The 23205-nt window shown below is 34.8% G+C and overlaps 1 protein-coding gene across 1 annotated transcript in view; it reads left to right on the top strand.

Moving 5' to 3' along the window:
• BMPR2 (bone morphogenetic protein receptor type 2) overlaps positions 1 to 9710 on the top strand; it is a 200370-nt gene extending 190660 nt beyond the window's left edge. Inside the window, exons 11-13 of the mRNA XM_063101867.1 lie at positions 2659 to 2831; positions 5128 to 6407; positions 8071 to 9710. Of these exons, the coding sequence (XP_062957937.1) occupies positions 2659 to 2831; positions 5128 to 6407; positions 8071 to 8318 (1701 nt within the window). The 3' untranslated portion in view covers positions 8319 to 9710. The remainder of the gene's footprint in view (positions 1 to 2658; positions 2832 to 5127; positions 6408 to 8070) is intronic.
• The last annotated feature ends 13495 nt before the right edge of the window (positions 9711 to 23205 follow it).

Here is a 23205-nt window from a genome sequence, read left to right on the forward strand (position 1 = left end):
AATCTTAATAATATTGAGTCATATTAATATAATTAATATAGATTTATTAATAATAATAATTATTTTATGAACACATCTCTTAAATCATATAAGAAAAAAAGAGTTACAAACCAAAAATACAATAACACTAGCTTTTATAGCTACCTATGTAGTTACTTTTGACTTATAGTTATTGTCAATATCCTTTCACTTCAGCCAGAAGGACTCCTTTTACAGCAATGAATCCTGTCAGCTTTTGTTTACGAGGCTACTTCAAGAAGTTCACGAAAAAATGGAATTAAAAGATAAAACAGATCTTTCCATGAACTTTTTGAAGACTGCTTGTATCTGGTAATAGCTTAATTTCTCCTTCATTATTGAAGGATAATTTTGCTTGATATAGGAATTTTGGTTAACAGTTGTTTTCTTTCAGCACTATAAATATGTTATATCACTGCCTTCTGGCTTCCATGGTTTTGATGAGAAATTGGCTATTAATCTTATTGAGGACCCTTTGTATGTTTCAAGTTTCTTCTCTCTTGCTATCAAGATTTTCTCTTCCTCTTTGGCTTTTGGCAGTTTGATTATAATGTGTCTCAGTATGGAACTCTTTGAGTTTATCCTACTTGTAGTTCATTGAGTTTCTTGGATGTGTTGATTCATTTTTTTAAATTAAATTTGTGAAGTTTTGAACCATTATGCTTTTAAATATTCTTTGTGCTCCTTTCTTCTCCACTTCTGGGACTCCCATTATTTGTATGTTTCATTGTTTTTCCATTCTTTTAGTTTCTGCTCTTCAGAATGAATATTTTTATTTTCCCTATTTTCAGGATCACTGATTCTTCTCTGTGCTCATGTTTGCTGTTGAATCACTCTAGTGAATATTTTAATTTTTGTACTTTTCAATGCCAAAGTTTCTTTTTGTTTCTTTTTTGATAATTTCTGTCTCTTTATTGCTCTTCTCCATTTATTGAGACATTCTTTTCCTGGTGTTTTTCACTTCTTTGTCCAGGGTTTCTTTAGTTCCTTGAGCATATTTAAGATAGTTACTTTAAAATTTTTGTCTGGCAATTCAATGTCTGTACTTCATCAGAGATAGTTTTTGGTAAATTTTTTTTTACTGTCAATTGGCAATACTTTGTTGTTTCTTTGCATATTTTGTAATATTTTGTTTAAAACTGGACATTTTGAGTATCATCATGGCCAATAAAGAGAAAAAGAAAAGAATGTACTTATGACCCTTCTTTAAACAATTATCCAGGCCTTTCTCAAGTCTGCCTTAGGGGGCTGGCCCATGGCTCACTCAGGAGAGTGTGGTGCTGATAACTCCAAGGCCATGGGTTCGGATCCCATATAGGGATGGCCGATTAGCTCATTGGGTGAGCGTGGTGCTGACAACACCAAGTCAAGGGTTAAGATCTCCTCAGTGGTCATCTTTTAAAAAAAAAAAATCAAGTCTGCCTTAGCTTCAGTTCCTGCTAGCTCTGAGTTTAAAGACTACCCAGTTATGAAAGCTTATGGTCTTTCCAGGTCTTTTTTGAGCATGCATCCTGCCTGGGATGTGTGCATGGCTTTCTAGTTCCCCAGTATATGCAGAGCTTTTCAAAATGCTTATTCTTCAAAGTGGACTGTGGTATAGATATGCAGTGAGCACATGCCCAGAAAGAACATTATTAAATTTCCTGCAGTTTCAAAGTTCAGATTTGTTTGTTGCAGAACATAAATTATTAGGAAACATTAAGTATGTCACCAAGATTGCTAACAAGGATTTTAGCCTAAAATATGTTTCTCAGATAAAATATCCAGATTAAGTATTGCATGGATAATGTATACTAAAAAATTATTTGTTGTTTATCTGAAATTCAAGTTTAAGTGGGTATCCCATATTTTTAATTTAGGCAACCTGAGCCTAAAACCATCTCCCAAAAGTAAGTATTTTAAAGGTACAAGAAGTTTAAATATGAGAGCAAGTGAAAAGCTTGAAACTTAATAAAAACAAATTCAAAAACAAATCTGTGGGCTGGCCAGTTACACACCAAGGTCAAGGGTTCAGATCCCCATACCAGCCAAGTCTAAAGGGATTCTGGATGACAGTCCACCAGAGTATCCAAAGTTTGGTTTTTAAAAAGAGAATTAAAACTAACTGTCCCTAAAAGGGATACTACTTTTCATTGCCAATTTATAGGAATATTACAAAATAGGACTATTTTTTGATACTAATATTGCACCTACTTTAAAGAAGTGATGTTTTTAAGTTTTAAGGTTGGAATGAGGCCCTCTTGACTAGGAGTAAAGGAGAAAAAACTTCACCTGGAGATAGAAGATAGCCAAATGCCAAAATTCCATCAAACTCTAAACACTTTTTGAAGTGGAATTAGTGGCTTTTGATTGAAATAACAGGGTCATGAATCAACAATGACATAAACCTGTGATCTTGAAGAAACATTTGCAACTTGTTACACCTGCTTACTCTTGTGGATAGTTCTTCAAACAGTTCCGTTAAATCTTGCTTACTACTCACCTTTTGATTATATACAAATCCTTAAAGTCTAAAATATTTTGTTGTAGCTGTGTAAAATACTGGTCTAAAAAACCTGATTTTTCTTTTACTTCATGTTGTGAACTTAAAGCTCAATGCTTTTTAAAGACACACAGTTTGACATGTACTTTGTGTTACAGGCAGTGAGGTCACTCAAGGAGACAATCGAAGACTGTTGGGACCAGGATGCAGAGGCTAGGCTTACTGCACAGTGTGCTGAGGAGAGGATGGCTGAACTTATGATGATATGGGAAAGAAACAAATCTGTGAGCCCAACAGTCAATCCTATGTCTACTGCTATGCAGAATGAGCGGTAAGACCCTGAGAGGTTTGGCTTTTACCAGTCAGTATTGGAAACTGAGATCAACGAACTGGAAATAAATACTGTTAAAGCTTTCTAATAGTGCAGTGATTAACTTATGTGATCTAAAGTTATAATTTTCCTTTCCATATTTTCTATTCTTCGAAGGATTTTTTTGGTATGCATGCAAGATGGAATCTATGCTTTTTATGTCTAAAGATACAGTAAAAGAAAATAGTCTATTTCTATTAGTACTTCATCTTCTCTGCAGTAATAAGAGTAAAGTACTTTCATAGTCCCAAAAATTTATAAGCACTTCTATGTATATTGTCTCATTTATCCTTTGTTATTTTTCCTTCCTCCTCTGCTTTTTTTGTTTTTTAAGTAAATGGAACTATGAATTTGCCTGTGTATCTAACTACTGTTTCACTGGACACTGAGGTTTCCAGACTTCCTATCCAATGCTCCTTCTTGTAGAGTATACTATTACTAGTTTTACATGAAAGCAATTCAAAATGTCTTTCTGTTTCATCGCGAACATTATTTAATGAGACATTTCCTTTTTTTAGAAGTTTGATTTTTGGTTCTAAAAAAAGGCTTTTTAAAAAATTCCTATAACTTGGAACTTTCAGACTGTGTCATCTGTTTCTTTGTTGCATGTTGGGGAGAAAAAAGCCTTCCTACAGATTTGTCATTTTATCTAATAAATGTTTAAATATTTCAGAAAAGCATCCAGGAAAGAGTTACCAGAGAAAATTGAGATAAAAATACACTCGATTTTTGAATCTTTTCTTTGCTATTTTCTATTCTAGTTTCTAAGAGCAATTTGTATTATGAACTATGGGTCAAAAGTTGAGTTTTTTGCACTACTTATATGTGGGTTGAATTAGCTTCAGATATAAACTTCTATACCTTATACATCAATAAGTCATGGAAGGTAGAGAATAGCAAATCTAAAAATTTTCTTAGTTTACACATACCTGAGAACAGTCTTCTGCTTCTGTCTTCTCCATCTCTATATTTTCCATGTCCTCTAATATGCTTTTTATACCTCTCCCAAGAATCAGCTAAAAGTTTTACTTTAAATGCTTTTGAACCTTTCATGAATGATAAGAAACTCTTGATGCTCCCTTTTGCTTTGGCAATTTTTGCCTCCTGTGTCACTCAACTCTACCCCCTGTATGCTTCTCATCTCCAGTCTATACTCATAGTTTCCCCCAAATCACAGTTTATCCCATAGTCATTTTCATTCTAGGTTTCATTTTACTGAATCTTACCCTCCATTTTTCCTGAACTTCCTTTTCTTGTGCTGTATAGCAGCTTTTTCTTCCCCTTCCTGTAATTCCCCTTATAACTTTGTCAGTCTTCCTTTATAGTACCTCCTCTCCTTCAGCTGCTGCTTCTCTCCTATAGTACTTGTATCTATTAATATTCTCAATGTTTACACCTTGATTGTTCTAGGTAAAGCTACCCTTGGTTTTTATTTTAACCAGATTTTAAATCATATAAATATGAGGGTACTGTAAAAAGTTCATGGGAAATTTGTGTTATCTTTCAATTCTATCTTTGCATGAAATTTTTAAAGTAGCCTTGTGTATTACAATGTGATGGCCAAGAACTATCACTCCCAAGGAGTGATGATAACTGTGAAGAACCTTTGATAACTGGAGAGCAGTTCTGAATCTTTGATCCTTTATATGAGTGTCACATTCTGCCTCATACCCTAGGTTTTAGGGCTTTCACTGATATGGCTCAGATAACCCCAGAAAGATATGTTCTATTGCTAAACTATGTATCTTAATGGAGGCACTTTAGAGCAGCCTAAAAGCTTATGTTCTTTTCATCATTTGGCCACTGGAACTTAATTGATAACATATTTGTTGGTAGGCAATATGTATTTAGAATTACAGAAGTACAAAAGAAACATACACTATGGTTCCTCCTCTCATGAAATGTAATGTCTGGTTGTACAAGTATACAGTTCATAAAGATATATGTAGTGATGTTATAAAACTATAGAGGAGATTTTTAAATTAACTCTTGTAAACCAAAATATGAATATCTATATAAGTCATATCTAGATCCACATAGATTTTTCAGCAGGCTTAATTCTTATAAAACTAGCATTTCACACGCTATTAATCGATACTTGATTATTTGATTAGACTTTTAAAGTAACCTCTAAGATAATATGGATTAGGAATAAAATGAAAATCAGCTCAGGCTTTAAAGTAAGAGGTATTAAGCTTGAAGAGACAGTTTGTTATAAATGTACATTCTCAATGTGACACTTCTTTCTTTCTTTAAGCAACCTGTCACATAACAGGCGTGTGCCAAAAATTGGCCCTTATCCAGATTATTCTTCTTCCTCATACATTGAAGACTCTATTCATCACACTGACAGCATTGTGAAAAATATTTCCTCTGAGCATTCGATGTCCAGCACACCTTTGACTGTAGGGGAAAAGAACCGAAACTCAATTAATTATGAACGACAGCAAGCACAAGCTCGAATCCCCAGCCCTGAAACAAGTGTCACCAGCCTGTCCACCAACACAACCACCACAAACACCACAGGCCTCACTCCAAGTACTGGCATGACCACTATATCTGAGATGCCATACCCAGATGAAACAAATCTGCATGCCACAAATGTTGCACAGTCAATTGGGCCAACCCCTGTCTGCTTACAGCTGACAGAAGAAGACTTGGAGACCAACAAGCTAGACCCAAAAGAAGTTGATAAGAACCTCAAGGAGAGCTCTGATGAGAATCTCATGGAGCATTCTCTTAAACAATTCAGTGGGCCAGACCCATTGAGCAGTACCAGTTCTAGCTTGCTTTACCCACTCATAAAGCTTGCAGCAGAAGTGACTGGACAGCAGGACTTCACACAGGCTGCAAATGGTCAAGCATGTTTAATTCCTGATGTTCCACCTGCTCAGATCTATCCTCTCCCCAAGCAACAGAACCTTCCTAAGAGACCTACCAGTTTGCCTTTGAACACCAAAAATTCAACAAAGGAGCCCCGGATAAAATTTGGCAGCAAGCACAAATCAAACTTGAAACAAGTAGAAACTGGAGTTGCCAAGATGAACACAATCAATGCAGCAGAACCTCATGTGGTGACAGTCACCATGAACGGTGTGGCAGGTAGAAACCACAATGTTAATTCCCATGCTGCCACAGCCCAGTATGCCAATGGGGCAGTACCATCTGGCCAGACAGTCAACATAGTGGCACATAGGGCCCAAGAAATGCTGCAGAATCAATTTATTGGTGAGGACACCCGATTGAATATTAATTCCAGTCCTGATGAGCATGAACCTTTACTGAGACGAGAGCAACAGGCTGGCCATGATGAAGGTGTTCTGGATCGTCTCGTGGACAGAAGGGAACGGCCACTAGAAGGTGGCCGAACTAACTCCAATAACAACAATAGCAATCCATGTTCAGAACAAGATGTTCTTACACAGGGTGTTCCAAGCACAGTAGCAGATCCTGGGCCATCAAAGCCCAGAAGAGCACAGAGGCCTAATTCTCTGGATCTTTCAGCCACAAACATCCTAGACGGCAGCACTATGCAGAGTAAGTGGAGGAATCATGTAATCTCTCCTGTGTATCCTTTGGGACCATTTAAATAACTACTTAGAATCAGATTGTGTTTCAGCTAGTGATATCTTAACCACTTTGAGAAATAAAATAAGCCATTTGGTTGGGTCTCAAAAGTAATTAGACTACTGTAAAGAAAAAAGGTAGATTTTTTTTATTGTTGATTGTTAGGAAGTCAGTGTCATAATAGTCAGAATAATTACCAATTTAATATGTACTTTATGTGTCTGCTTCTTTATAATGCAACTATGAATAGTTGAGATTAAGGAAATACTCACCAGTTTAAGAGGAGGAGGAAAAATGGTGGATTAATGGGTAAAAATCTCTGCTATACCTTAAGTGAATCATTGTGCAGTACATGCATGTATTGAAACAAGACACTGTATCCCACAAATATGTACAATTAAATGTGGGGCAAAAAGGTTGCCAGAAAAACAAAACAAAAAGAGCTCCAAGTAACATTATGCCAGCATAACTTTTGAAACATTAACTTGTTGTACATGTTAATATCTATTACATCTACATTTAGATTTTATCAGACCAAACTTAATAAATTTTAAAAGTCCAAAGAAATTTCAGAAAAGTCACTGTAAAGAATCTATAAAGTTGTTCTCAGTTTCTTAGTGTCATCTTTTTCAACAGTTAAGTGTTGAGTCTCTCACATACCTACAGGTATTATGGTATGAGGCCCAGAGCACTTAAACAAATAACTTAAGTTGTTGCTGGGTTTCTTGCCCTAAAGAGTTTATAACACAAGACAGGAGAGCTCACGAAAGTCTGCAATAGTCATCACTGTACAAAATGATTTCTCTTTTAGACTGACAACACTTATGAAAAAAAAAAGAGTTATGTTTTATGGTTGTCAAGGACTACAAAATGGGCTAAAGTAAGGATACATGTCTCAAAAAACAATCAGTAAAATCTAGCCCCTTGCTTTAGTGGCTTGTATAACAGACCAGTTGACACAACTTTATTGCAAGGCTCCATATCAGTAAAAAATCTTGTCAGGTATGGGCAGAGGGAATTACTAAAAAATTCATACTCAAGGGCCGACCCTGTGGCGCACTCGGGAGAGTGCGGCGCTGGGAGTGCAGCGCTGGGAGTGCAGCAGCGCTCCCGCCGTGGGTTTGGATCCTATATAAGGATGGCCGGTGCGCTCACTGGGCGACCGGTCACAAAAAACAACAACAACAAAAAAAAATTCATACTCAATATTTCAGTCATTTTTCTGAAAAATATTATATGCCAGGTACCTTTAAAATTTGATCCACTGTAAACATTAAGTGGAATTATTAAGTGCATTTTACCATGTTAGGATCTCTGCCAAACCAAAGGATTTGAGAATACTGCTGTGAACTTTCTGAGTTTTCTCCTTTGCTTTTACTTTTTGTGTTTTCTCCATATTTTCTTCCTTGCCCTGTAGAATAATTCAATCAGTTTAAAAGCATTTGCCTTAAAGAGTCTCAAAAATGAATTGGTTAAGTTTTGCCTAGAAAAACACTGCCTGGTATCATGAATTTCAAGAAATGTTCATTAGCAGACATTGTTTTGACCTGTTCTTGAGTTACAACCGTAACCTTTTTCTTCTTAATAGTTTCATTATGCATAGTTCATTTTTCTGTACTTTTATTTTCTGTAGGTGAGTCAACACAAGAAGGTAAATCAGGATCAGGTGAAAAGATCAAGAAACGTGTGAAAACTCCCTATTCTCTTAAACGGTGGCGCCCCTCTACATGGGTCATCTCCACTGAACCACTGGACTGTGAGGTCAATAATAATGGCAGTGACAGGGCAGTTCATTCCAAATCCAGCACTGCTGTTTATCTTGCAGAAGGAGGCACTGCCACAACCATGGTGTCTAAAGATATAGGAATGAACTGTCTGTGAAATGTTTTCAAGCCTACGGAGTGAAATTATTTTTTGCATCCTTTAAACATGCAGAAGACATTTTTTTAAAAAACTGCTTTATCCTTCTGTCAGCACCCCCTCCCACCCCTGCAACAAGGACTTGCTTTAAATAGATTTCAGCTATGCAGAAAAATTTAGCTTATGCTTCCATATTTTTAATTTTTTTTTTACGTTTTGCACTTTTGTTTAGTCTCGTTATAGTTATATTTGTCTGTTATGACCACAAAATTATATGTGTGTGTATCAAAAGTGGTCTCAAAATATTTTTTTAAGAAAAAAAAGCAAAAACAATGTATTGCTGATAATCAGTTTGGACCAGTTTCTAAAGGTCATTAAAACAAAAACAAATTATGACAGGTTTGACTGCAGTGATGTCTGGTATCCATGTTTTATTTCTGGGCACAAGCTAGTTTATATGTTGATCATGTTCCTGAACATATTAGCTTTTGGATATTCTTTTCTCTTGTGTTGTGTTTGAATGTGCAATAGTCTGTAGGCCACAAATAAGCTTTCTTGTAGGCTCTCTTCCTAGCAGGGTACACATTCTTCCATAATATGAACATTTTTCTCCCCCATCTCCCATATTTTGTAGGTCAGCTCTATGACAGTGAATTTTGCACAGGAGAAAGCAGCTATCTGATTTCTTGCTTTCTCTCTCCTTATCATGGAGAATGCAGAAACATTGTCTCAAAGGGCTCTAAAGAAGGAACTACCAAAACCTAATTTGAAATGCCATTTCTCTTGACCTTCCAAAATTCTGAACATTTCCTTCCGGGCATTTTAATAAACATATTTGGTTCTGGTTTTGGAAGTTTGTAAGAGAGCATAGAACAAAATGCAAGAAATAAAATATTAGCCTTTTTTCATTTTATTTTTTATGTATGTTCATGTTCCATATTCATTTATTTAAGAAAAGCATTTTTATCAGAAAACTTACAGAGCTATACTTATATGGAATTTTTAAGTAGGTAGATGGTTAAGACAATGTAGTGTTATATCTTTCATTCTTTGAATAAACCATCTTTGACTCAAATAAAATTACACTTCCTGTTTATTATAACTTCAAAAGTAATTTATAGTTTTGAACCTGTAGTATCTTATTCTGTTCCCAAGGAAAGCCTGATGACTTTATCTGAAAACGTTCCTCTTCCCATGACCTAAAACACTGTGTGGAAAAATCATTCAACTGGCATGCCAAATCCCTGTGAAAGGAAGGATTGCTGCCAAATCTACCTTTTTTGAGCAGACTGAGACTTAACCTCTTTACAAAACTGTGTTTTTTCTTGCTAATTCTATTTTTATAATTTCTTCTTTTTCCAGTTTTTCACATGACTTTTGATATGTGAGCAGCATTTATTATTTATATTATATTAGAGTATACCTTTTAGTGATGTCCTTGAAATCATTTTTTAAAGGTTCCTTTGCTGCTTTTGTTACTAATTATCTTCTTTAGAATAACAACCTCTACATGTTTTTTAAAATGAAGCACTTTCTGTCAAATAAGGAATTTTTCTTCTAAACACAAATTATTTTCTATAATTTGCAAACAATGATGATCTCACTTGTTTTATTTTTTTCAGATTCTCAGAGTACTTAATAGACATTATCTAATTAAGTTCTAAGATTTTTCTGGGAGATAAAAAGTTAAGAGGAAAACACAATCCCCAATTTCCTGATTTAAGTTTTTATTTCCTGAACAATATTTTCTCAATCCTACTTCTCTATCTTCATCATTTAGCTAAAGAAAACCTAAATTTCCCAATTTGATGTCCTAAATATTTAGTGATTGACTTGTATATAAGCCTTCTCTTGTTTGCTCTCTGCTATGATCTTATGATTTAGATGTTACAACATTTACCATTTATTCAGCTGGATTGCTGAACACAGTTCTGAATTCTTAGAATTAAGATTATTTTACTAATGCCCAGGATTTCCTCCTTTTATATTTTATTGGCCCTTCTCTTGATTCGGACCCTCAACATATATTTCACTCTTGTGGCATATAATTTTTTCAAATAGTTATTATTCTCTTATTTCTGTAATAAATTATTTGTCTTTCCCAGTAAATTTTCTCACTTAGTTCTCTTGCCTTTAAATGTCTTTCAAATGCATTTCAGGATATTTGTTTCAGACATTTGTTCAACAACTTTAAATCAAAATAAATTATATTTTTGTTCTCCAATTTGAAGCATTGAGGATAAAGGACCATTTGAGGTCTAACTGATCTCTTCCTGTCAGAAGAAGAGTTATCTTAGTTCTGCTATACTTTGTATTGGGGCCAATTGATTGTAAGTTTTCCAGCATTTTTTAATGTTTAATAATAAAACACTTTAAAAAATTAATATACCAAATTAAAAGAACTTTGTATAGTTTCCCATTCCATGCAAGCATGTTTAAAACAAATAATTTCCTTTCCCCAGTTTTTTTTTAGTAGGCTCTTGAAAAAGTAGGAAAGGTAGAAAGTGTAGATCTCTTTAATAAATTTTAAATTGTACATCAGACTTTTAGAATCTATTTGTAATATACAAGCAAGCAACATCAGTTTAAATGACTTATATTACTTACTTACTAATTAATGTTAATTAAAGCTGATATTTAACTGTTATAACAAAGTTTTGCATGTAGGAAGGTATTTGGGTCCTTTTGAATAAAAGGCTCTTCAATTAAAAAATATTAAAATTCATCTCACTGGATAGTAATGTAACCTTAAAAGGATTATAATAGATATTCAAAGTCTATATTAGTTCCTAATTGTATACTAGAATTAAGGCATTGAAAGGACTTGATTTGAATCACGTTAAAACAAAAATGATTTAAATATAAATTCTAAAAACTTTTTCTAAATGCATAACTGGAAAACACTGTTATCTGTGTAGAAAATTATGACAAGGAACATAATAAGTGCTGGGATGTATATATGCTATTAATCCTCACAGCAACCATATGAGCATTAAAGTTAATGTTTCCACTTTACAGATGAGGTAAGTGAAGCTAAGAGAAGCTAAGTAATTTGCCCAAGGTCCACATCTAGTAATTAACAAATCTGGGATTTTATCCCAGGTCTGCCTCTCTACACCTCTTTTATCCACACCTTACCGCCTTCATGCTGTATGACAGGATGTGTAATGTGCTGACATTTTGTAAGAAATTCAGTCATTACACTCCAACACAATTGTGGTTTGTATATAAGCCAAACCAAATACCTTAATGATTTTTGAAGTTAGGCGAACATAAGATGTGTAGGCATGTCTATGCGGATTGTTGCTTGAGAAATAATTACTGATTCAAGGCAAAATTCAATCCTACATTTGCCATTATGAATCTTAAAATCATTTTACTTCACTCCTAATGTTTATTCTTATATTATAGAACTAAAGATAAAGTAAATTTTAAGGGAAAAGAGAAGGCAACTTTTGGGAACAGACTCTTTTTCTATATTGATTCTATACTAGATTTGGAGGAATTAATTTAACATAAAAGTTCAGTCTCATCAATCCTTTGACTCCATTTTCAAAGTTCATGCTTTTAGTCACTTTAGAAAATTTACTAACTACTAATTTAAATTTACTAATTCACTAAAAATTTACTAATAAAGAACTAATTTGAGTAGGATGTAGGAAGTATGCAAGGATAATGTCCTTTTTACAAAGCAGATTTGTATAGCTTCCTTACACGTATCCACTTGTTCCAGAAAATGTACATTGGTTCTGAATGTGAAAATAATTAAAGAGAGTTGAGAACACTAAAGTATGTGTTTTAGTGGGAATTATCATAAAATTTGGCAAGTATTTTTGTTTAAAATATTTTCAGATTTGGCTTCTAAAGCCAAATGGAATACCTTGTAGGCCATAGCTATTATACTGAACTTTCCAGGCTCTAAATCTCTCTCAAAAGTCATTTAAAATGGAAAAATATTTCAGTAAACTTTTTGTTTCCTTTTTTCATATTTATGGACATGAATTTTTTATTGAAGGTAGTTAACTCCTAGAACTTGAGATCACATTATATTTTTATACAACATTTTATAAATTTGTGTTGAACCCATTACCAGTTATAAGCAGGTTATTACATAACTATTCACGGAGTAATATTGCTTTATTTATTACTTTATCTTCCCAGCTAACTCCTTAAAGTTAGAATCTGCACACACACTAGTTGATTATCTAGACCAGTCATTCTAGAAATTGTGTAACACTTCCACATATACTACAAGAGTCTTTTCAGACTGAGATGTTTCTAAATACTTACATTGTTACTGACAGTTTACTCTTCCGCAGATGAAGTTGCATTTTAACTTTTAGATTATGAACTATGCAATCTTTACCCAAAACTACCTTGCATGATCCCCTCCTATGCTCCTTGATTAAGTAAATCTGGCAGATCATTGTTTGAGCCATTGTTATACAAAAGCTATTATCAAAAGAAGGCTTTTCTACAAGTTTCCAGATTAACAACAAGAAAAAGGAAATCACAGGGCACTGCCACTTGTGCACCTATCCATTACTTTCTTGAAATCACCTCATAGTTATGTCTGACTTTATCTATGCCTCCCTTATCTGACTTGCAACTTCTGTGTCAGGAAAGTTTTCTTCATATTTAGTCTGTACCTCCTGTTTCATTTTAAATCCATTTCTCTTACCCAGTAGGAAAAAAAGAGAGCAGTTGGTCATCTGACATTTTTATTTTTCAGTATGCTTCTGGCTTCTCAATTAACATTTAAGTCTCAATTCTTCAGACAAAATTGCTTAGTTCCTTTAGCTTTTTCTCCTCAGTCCCATTTTAATGACTTTATTTATATTTAAGAACACATAAAGTTATATTTTGTTATATTCAAATTCATTAGTCTGGTTAAGTAATAGTTCAATAGTTTGATAGAATTGAGAGTTAAGATGTTACCATTTGACCATGGATTCAACCATCAGACTACCATCAAGTTAGCACTTAATTTTTGTATTATCTAACATTTTCTATTAAGTTGTGGAGTTTTATGATTTTATATTCTCATTAGTTATAATTAAAAAGCCATGCATACAGAATTGTATAGCATTTTACCATTAAATTTTTTAACCTTTATTGCAGCACACTTAGTGTTATGATTGAGCCATGACAATGTTTTACATATTTTTTGTATCAAATATTGTATTAAACATTAAATGCAAGATCAGCTTTCAAACGCAAATTCTAAATTAATCAAGTATTATATGTGAACATTTTTGTAGACCACTTTTGAAATGCTTATTGTTTTGCAACATTAACTGGACCGTAACAACTTTCATTTAACTTTTAAGTGACTGATTAAAGTTGAGTGTTTATGCACATAAAGAAAAATTTAGCAATTTATCTCATGGCAGATACATTTGAAAGTAAATACTTAAGAAGAATTTATACTGTATCAAAATTGTGCCCCCAAATAAATCTCATATCTTAATATTTTCAATTCTGTTATTACTGTGATGTTTGTATTGTTACTATAAGCATTGTGAACATACACGTTCATTTTTAAAACATAATTTGAAACCCAGATTTTAAAAAATCTGGGAAAGAGAGAAGGAACCTTTAGAACTAAAACATCATTAGGGTGTCCAGTTTATGATTGAATTTTGAAGCAAATTACTGTTTTTGAAACTACAACTTGATTTTTTTTTTTTTTTTTTTTTTTAGTTTTAAAAGGTAACACATGGATTTTTTTTCCATTTTACTTGTACTTTTAGATTTTAGAAACATCTTCGTGTTTTATATTCACTATACACATAATATTACTTAAAAACTCAGGGCCCTTTTCATCCCTTTGTACACTGAAAAAGTTCAATTGGTAGCAAACAAGCAATTAAATTGAGTTGAATAAGTGTTTGTTACACAGTTTACTTAATGTTTCATCTTATTAATTGACTTCACATAGACATGATATCAGATTTCATTAATCATAAGAACTTGCCCAGTTATATAATTACTGAATAGAGGGAATGATTCAACTAATTGGCTATACGTTGCAGTAAATTTACACCTTAGAATTGAAGCACTGACTTAAAACCATTTCTGTTCTATGGTTAAAAGGCTATACATGATGGGACAAATCATTTTATTTTGTTTTGTTTTTTAATAAGAGAACTTAGTGAAGTAGTTCCTCTGAGATAGAATTTTCTCAAAAGGTAATTTAACATTGTAAAATTTCTTCTAAAAATGAATTAATGAGTTTATAGCTTTAGTAATTAATAGCTTGGATGGTTTTGAGACGGTAACCTATAGTAAACTATCACATTACCAGAGCCAAACAGAATTGTTCTTTGAATCAGACAAATTCAAGCTCAAAATTGGGATGCTGTGTACTTAAAATCCTAGCAGTTATTTGTAACCAGTCTCTTGTCTCAGGCTCTCCACATTATTACCAATCTTCTTAAGTATGTAAAGGAAACATTTTTAAAGAAGCTTAACAGTAAGAAAACTAAATTACTAAAAGATGCAATTCAAAGATAGTTAAGACCTGGTTTAACATTAAATTGCTTGACTTCCGTGGCTTTTCTTTTTCTGGTCACATTTATTTATTTAAGCAACTTTTGTATGCCTCCTCATTTTGCTTCCACAGAGATTGTATTGTATAAGTGTTCATGTAAGCTGGAATCATCCTTAGTTTTTCTGTTGATATTTTTTTTCAAATGAAGATACATGGATAATTGTAAAATACACTAACACTTAGGGTGTTGTAGTAGCTGAAACATGGAGATGTGTAACTGCCATACTCTTTCTGAATGGACAGGAGAAATAAACTACAGAGTATTCATTTCTGAGGATGATTTTCTGGAAAAAAAAGGCTGAAAAATATTGGCGCTTCCTCAGAATCCTCTTTCTTGTTAACGGGTATCTTTTGTTGGTGTGTTTTGCTCGTACATTACAGATAGAATATCATATATGAATTTATGAATAATTACTTTTAGTTGTTTTTCTTTTGTATAAGCCGTCTGAGACCTTGCTATGCTGTATAAGTTGTGTTTGATGGATCAGTGTGAGTATGATATAAAGCATATCACTTTTCTTTTGTATTATCTATGGATGCCACTATGAAAGCTGACATTAAGCCACTATAGAGTTTTCTATGAATAAGTGTAAGTAAATGCTTTGATATATATAAACCTAAATAAAAAGATTGTATTGATACAGACATGTTGGAGAAGGAGATTTTAAGACAGTTCTTTAGGTTTAAAAAAGGCTTGCTGTAAAACGGTGCATTATTCCATCTATTAAAGATCATATTAATGACAACAGTAATTGTATTTTTTTATTTTATGAGGTAACCAGAAATTATTATTGCTAGTATGAAATTTTAGATATTTTGCAGAATAGTAAATGTCCTATCTAATATGATTTTCATAACTCAGTATGATAGATCAAAAAAAAAAAATCACTTAAGTTAAAATAATCGTTGCTACTTTCTGACCACCTACTATTTGCCAGGCACTGTGTTAGTTATTTTACATTGTTGGTAATTCTCACAACAATCCTACAAAATATGCATTATTATCCCCCTTTTATAAATGAAGAAACTGAGGGTCAGAGAAATTAAATACCTGTCCAAAGCCACAGAATTATTAAGTGATGAGATTCTAATGCATTTTTCATTTTGCTTTGAACTACAGTTTTCACTCTACTTGTGGCAAGAGAAGCTCAGAAAATAAATATGAAAATGGTTCAGTAGTTAGCGTACTCAACATACACTCTACTATGAGATAAAAGAAACAGCCCTGCCCACAAGTTGTTCACAGCAGATTTGCAGAAAATTATAGAACAGGTTATAAGTGTTATGCAAGTGAAAGCCCAGGGTGTTGTGAGAGTTCATGGCATGGATACTTAATCCAGTTTTATTTAATCAGAAGCAATTTCCCTTTTTGAGGTACTTTCATGACTGTCAAAATATGAGTAGGAATTAGTTAAGAAATGAGTGATGGCCCTCTAAGCAGAGTTACAGCAACCACAAAGCTCTGGAAGCCTGGAGGGTGGAGCTTTTTCAAGGAGGTGGGAGGACATTCAATAAGAGTAGAATTTAGGATGTTAAATGGAAGGATGGAGAGACCACACACAACGCTATCACAGAAGGGCTAGCATGCTATGGTAAGGGTTTGGACTTATCCTGGAAGTCAGTGAACAATTTAATCAGGGGAGTTTCAAAACAGGTAACACAGTTTGTAGTATAAAGAATGAATTGAGGGCCGAGCCCGTGGCGCACTCGGGAGAGTGCAGCGCTGGGAGCGCGGTGACGCTCCCGCCGCGGGTTCGGATCCTATATAGGAATGGCCGGTGCACTCACGGGCTGAGTACCGGTCACGAAAAAGACAAAAAAAAAAAAAAAAAAAGAAGAATGAATTGAGAGGAAGAGAGTTGAGTACAGAATAACAGACTGGTGAGAGATAATGAAAGTCAGTGATGGTAGAGAAGAGGAAGCAGATTTGATCAGGGTTAAAGTGAATCATTGGGACCCAGTGAACCATTAAGATGAGCATTGGAGAGGTAAAGACTGTAACTTCAAGGTTCTAATTTGGCAAGAGAATGATCATCCCTCAGAGAAATGAAAAATCTCAGGGGATGTGCAGTTGACAGAAGGTCCTGCCTTTATAGGTTTTTAAAATAGAGCCGTTTTGACATATTCTGTACTGTTATTACATCATGTGTTCAAAGTTTTGGTTCCAAAACTATGTGCAGACACCTTTCACCTATTATCTCTGTATAAATGCTTCAAGAACAGAGCCTTTCTGGGTAAGTCACACTGAAAGGCAATTTGATCTTTTTCAATGAATGCCTTATTAGACCAACTTGTTGCACATAGTGTTGTACTAGGACATTGTGAGGTGGCACGCTCCCTGCCCTGTAAAAATGCGTACCAAGAGCAGCCTTAAAAAGAACAAGAATAACAAAAAGAGGTCCTAAAATTGTAGAGGGTGGAAAGATGGTATGGAGGTTGTACTGACTGCAGACATGTGATCTTCAAAGAAGATATGCCCTTCTCTTGCCCAGTGTTTCCCTCTCCACCTAGTCCTCAACCAGCTTAACTTCCCAGCACTGGAGTTCTTCCTTCCCTCTCTACTTAATTAGAAAGGAAGGTGACTATTTCCTATTCCAAGAAAAAAGCATGCCTTATTTGTATGTTTAATTTTTTTTTTAATTGTAATAAATGGAACAGAGAAAAGGGAAATTTCTTGGTTTTTTGTTTTGTTTTGTTTTGTTTGCTTACCAGCCTTTCCAATGATGATTGAACTAAGCAATCATTTATATAAAATGTTATAGAAAATATACTAAAATTCCTAAGGAAAAAAATATTTAAGGAAACACATTATTCGCTTTAGATGTCATGTAAATATGTTTAAGTAAATAAGTTAAATAAACTGGCTTATCCATGACACTTGGTGATGCTCTCTAGAGTAACATCTTCTCACATTTAGAAAATTTAAAAAGAAGTAAACACTATTATGTCTGTATCTTCTTAATTTCCACTGCTCCTTCTTAGCTGGGTTTCAAAGCCCAGCTGTGAGCTTTTGCAGTAGGCATTTGGTCTTCCTTTTTTAGTTTCTCCCTACTCCAAGCAATGTTATACTCTGTTACCAGTCATTTTTGTCAATGCTCTTACCAAGTCACCAGGTTCAGGCTCCTCAACCTGAAACTCCAGTTGTCTCCCATACAGTAGCCACATACCTTTCCAACCCTATCTTCCTCCATCTCTACTCTACAATTTATAGCTACTTGTTTACTTTATCTTCTTACTAGATTGTCAGCATTTTGCATCAAGGAGGGAATCTTATCAGTTTTTTGTCCCCGAAGTACCAATTGACTGATGTGGTGATACCAGAATAGTCATATTTTTAATTTTTAAAGTATATTCTTATTTCACCTCTATTAATCAGGCTCCTTAGTCCATCTGAGTTACTCTGTGTGCTTGAAAGTAATTTAACTGCAGGTCATTAAATTATTCTGTGAAATCTGTGGCACATCTTTGAGGTTCAAATTGAACAAAATGATAAGCACTGATGGAATGTATGGATGTGTTGTATATTGGAGTACAGAGCACTTTAAATGAGTACCCACAAACTACATTCAACACCAGGTTTTAGAAAGACTGAGAGTAAGTTTGGAAAATAGATCCTTCAGTAAATGCTTTTATCTTTTTATTTTATACTATAGTGTTTTTAGTCCTTATTTTTTCAGTGATGTTAATGCAACTAAAATCACCATTCCCAGGTGCCCAGCAGCAAGTCTGTGTACCACTTTGACCAGTAGGCGGCTCTGTTATTTCATATTCTAATAACTGGAGGAATCTTTCTTTTCAAAGACGAGGTATCTCTGTTGTCAAATTTAGTTCATAGTGTTTTCTTATTGATTATGTATATTCAGCAGGACAAGCTTTGTGAAGACCATTTACATTTAAAGAGTGCAATGCTTTCCATTAGCTGAGAAGTTTTGTGCTAGGCAGAAAGCCTACAGGTTACTCCTTTCCAGAACAGCACAAATACCAAGGCCAGGCCTAATAAGCATGATCTCATGAGTTCACTTTAGTCCCGCAGTAAAATATAATTTACAATTTTGGAAACATTGGAAGAGGTGTCTAAGTCAGATTCATTCAAACACATTCATGGCATTCGCTGGAATTCTATCAAAGTTTAGCAGTGTTCTATGAAGGCATTTTATCTGTTTATTCTTTTTTTGTTGTTTGTTTTGTTTTGGTTTTTATTTTTTGTTTTTTGGTTTTGTTTGTTTTTTATGAAGGCATTTTATATACAAAGTTAGGTTTTAGATTTTTTAAAAAGTATTATTGACTTTGGCTTCCTTTTATTTATTTTTTGAGGAAACGATTTCTGATTATTTTCTTTTCTCATTACTTTCTACCTTAAAATTACATTCTTACAACATTTAGAATTGTTGAACAGCCTTCAGTGTTACTCTTTATATTATCATAAATAGGACAAAAAGTATCATTTTTTCTCTTACTATAAATGTTTTGTGTCTTTAAGTTTCCATTAAGATGCTTCCAGATGCACAAACTGAAAGGAAGTTCTTCAATTATAAGAACTTATTTGAAAGTTTTAGATGGTAAATGCAGTTAATAATGTCTCCTTTATTAAAGATGAAAATGAAATAGTGAGGAAAGAATGAAAAAGCACTACATGTATCCTGATAAACCAGAATACCCTCAAATAATCAAGTGTTGAGCTATCATATATCATATCTAACTCAGCAAGCAATTTTTGACCTATGGGGGAAAAAGTTACACCCTTTCTAAGAGATTTACACAGAAATATTTTATATTCTCCAGCCCAAAGCAGATTTGAAGAATTAAAACAAGAAGCCAGAACAAGGATTCTTCAATTCACAGCTTGTCTAAAATTCTGGAAATGTCTCTCCTAAGATATGTAGAATTTCAGTAAATTATGCTCTATCTAGACCTTTCTCTCAATTACGTTTGATTTTCTGTTTCATTTACATATCTGACATCCAAAAGGGAAAACTTTAATCCCTGTTCTCTAGGAAAGTAGTGAAAGTATGAGTTTAGGGCTGAATTTAGCCAGCCAGCTGTGTTTTGTTTGGCCTATTTTGTTTTGTTTGTGTTTTGTTTGAATATATAAAATTTGTTTATACATGAATGCCTTTCAGGTAGGATCTGGACTTTCCCCAAACCTGGTAACTCCCAACTGCATTATACCCAACAAGATTTACCCATTTATATTACCTGCCTAATCTTTGTAAATTTTTGGTTTGTACGTGCTCCAAGAATTTTCATTCTAGGCATAGCATGAATATAAGGGCCTATAGGAAATGCTTGGCATTTTGGAATAAACTTAAGAGGAGAGCCAGCCCTGACTAAAACTTTGAATCAGGGCAGCTTGTTTGCTCTCTCCAGGGGTGAGTACTTCTCTTCTTCCATAAAAAGTCCACTGTTACCTATTTCTCCAGTCCTCCATCTCTCATTGAAACCTACACATAAGGGACCAATACTTATTCATGGGCAAATGACTACTTAAATAAAAAAAGAAAAAGAGGCTGGTTAGAGCACAGAGTTATAACACCAAGGTTAAGGGTTCAGATCCCCATACCAGCCAGCTGCCAAAAAAAAAAAAAAAGGCTGGATTATGCCGTCTGAATATGGTTTACCTTAAACCAAAAACAAACTTTTATTATATAAGCATCACTAAGCAAAGGAGGTACTTAGAAATCTCCCAATACCCACACTCTGCTTGGTTGTTTTTATAGAGGCTTCTCTTTCTTAGTGCCTTTTTTTTTTTTAACTTGATAGGAAAAATGGTCAGGAAAAGTAGACGAGGAAAGCCACTTTTCAGAAAGGAAAGGTGAGACAAAACAAGTTTCAGTTCAGCCTTTTAGAATGGTAGGACCACAGAGAAGAAGCATTCAGAAATATTTCCTCTAAGCCAAGCCCCTTGTTTCATGGCAAACCGAGGCAGAGAAGCGTAGAGCTGTGTGCCACTAACCCTCTCAGAAACTTACCCCAGGGCCCTTCACCTTCACAGTCAAGATTTATTTGTACTGTTTCTCACCTAAGATTTTTCTGGTTGTAACTCTGGGCTATTTATTTATTCTTTTAGTTGCTCCTGTCAAGAAAAACAGCAGGTGTTGTGCTTTTGCCTGTTTAAAAAGTCAACAAAAATCTGCCCTACAGTTTTTTTCTACTCCAGATTCCAAAATCCCTTTCTCCCTTTCTCCTTAGTCTCTTTCGCGAATGTCTTATTTTGAAATGCTCACCTCAATTACTGCCAAACTTTCTCTGATTTGTTTTTACCTGAATTAGGGGTACCCAAATTTGACATTTAGTAGGTTCAATTTTAGCATACAATGGATAACTTACAATTTCATTTTGGGGAACGTTATTGATGCTACTAATCCTGGTAAACTGGCTTTTCTAGACCAAAATGTGAGTGAAATTCAGGCTAGAATTCGCACGATGTATGTTCTATTGCACTCTTACAGCATACATGTATGCCTCTCTTTAAGCAAATCTACTACCAGAAAACATGGCTTTATAGAACAGAAAGTGATTCTTCAATTAAAAGGATTCACCAATACTTTTCTTTTCTTTCTTTTTTTTTTTTTTAACCAATACTTTTCTTTAAATAGGCTCTCCTCTGGTACAAATAGTCTTTTCAGTAACACATTTATTAAACAAATAAATATGCACTTGTATAATTTGAGAGGGATGAGAGGAAAACTGCAAATTGAAACAGTGTGAAGGCTGCCAATTTTATAGAAAGTAACGATATGTCCTTGTGTCTTGTAATTCTACACTGCTCTTTCCTGCACCTTTCTTAATAAGTCTCTCCCCAAAAGCAAAATGTTAAGGGTTTCATTTCTGCTCTCCTTTAGCTTAGTAAATAAACTCCTCTCTAAACGGATAGTGGGTAAACAGAAAGGAAATTAACTCCACGATTAAAAAAAGGAAAAAGTACATATATCAATATCACTTCCTTTTACGTGTCAAAATAATTTAAATGATTTGGACTCTAAACTCTTTATTTTTTAAGATTACATTTCAACTAAAACAGGCAAAGCAAGAACTTCCCTGACGCTGGGAAAATAGAACAAATTGGTCAGGCTCCCCTCGCCTCAGAGCAGTTTAGGGGCGGTTTGGAAAACATTGTGTGGGTGGAGTAAGTGCGCCTGCAAGGCGGTGCCACTTTGGCTGGTGTTTACTGTCTCGGGCGCCCGCCCTGCAGGGCCATGTTTTTCCAGACCTGCAGCTTCCAAGGACCATGTGGCCGGTTACCTAGCTCATAGACCGGTGTGAAGGGCTCTGGTGACCCAGCCTGGCATGTGAAGGGTTTGTGACCCAGTCTGGAATGGGCTAGAGGCGTCTGGGAGCTCCAGACCCAGCCCTAGCATGAGAATTGGCCCAGTCGGTGCAGGATTACCAGCAGGTAAAAGAGCCACGACAACTAGCGTTGTCGCCTAGTTTTACAATTGGTGTCACGAACAGGATGAAGAGCTAGACAATTGGCGCTGTGAGTAGGATTCCCAGACATTAGCCTCACAGTAGCCCTTGTCGTAGCCAGACAAATTAGTGTAGTTGGGCAGGATTGCTGCCACATTTGGTGTAGCCTGCAGCAGGACTCTGAGCAGGATTCCAGACAGTAGCCCTTGTTGTAGCCAGACACCTGATAATCCAGCTCCTCGAATTTTTCACATAAGCTCCATTATTTTGACAGCACTGCATCTCAAAGAGCTGAGCCTACACTCAAAGCCCGTTCATAGTGGGGACTAGGGAACAGTATTTCCCTGCCTTTCACTCTCTCCCTGTGTGTGTGTGTGTGTGTGTGTGTGAGAGAGAGAGAGAGAGAGAGAGAGAGACAAACAGATAGTGAGACAGAGACACAGAGATAGACAAACTAAAACTGAGAAAACAGGAACAGTGACTGGAATTAATAAAGTTCAAGCCCAGAACCCCTTTGACCCTTAGAGCAGAGGAAACTCCATTTCACTTATATTGTTATCTAGAAGTTAGAAATGACAAAACATAGGGAACTTACTGTCCTAGAACTGCAGCAGGCTACTGTCCCAAGAGTAAAGGAAATGGTGGTTTGAGTAGGCTGCCCACTTTTTTGCTGAAGAAAACAAACAAACAAAAAACTCTTCCCACTTTTCCCCAGGGAACTGCAGGAGATTCAGTGCTCCCCTCTATATTCAGTTCTATACTTTTGTCTAGTAAACTCAGGAGTCTGCATTTCTAAAAGGGGTGGCTTACTTCACAAATTTATGGGTCACTTTTAAATTGTTGCTTTGTTACTAGGTCAAACCTTGGCTTCATTGTCATATTCTGGGTGGGTATGTCTTCTGTCTTGAAAAAAATTTGATTTGTGTGGCCTTGCATCTTGTGTAAATA

This window comes from Cynocephalus volans, chromosome 1, assembly GCF_027409185.1.
Source record: "Cynocephalus volans isolate mCynVol1 chromosome 1, mCynVol1.pri, whole genome shotgun sequence".
Taxonomy (NCBI): Eukaryota; Metazoa; Chordata; class Mammalia; order Dermoptera; family Cynocephalidae; genus Cynocephalus; species Cynocephalus volans.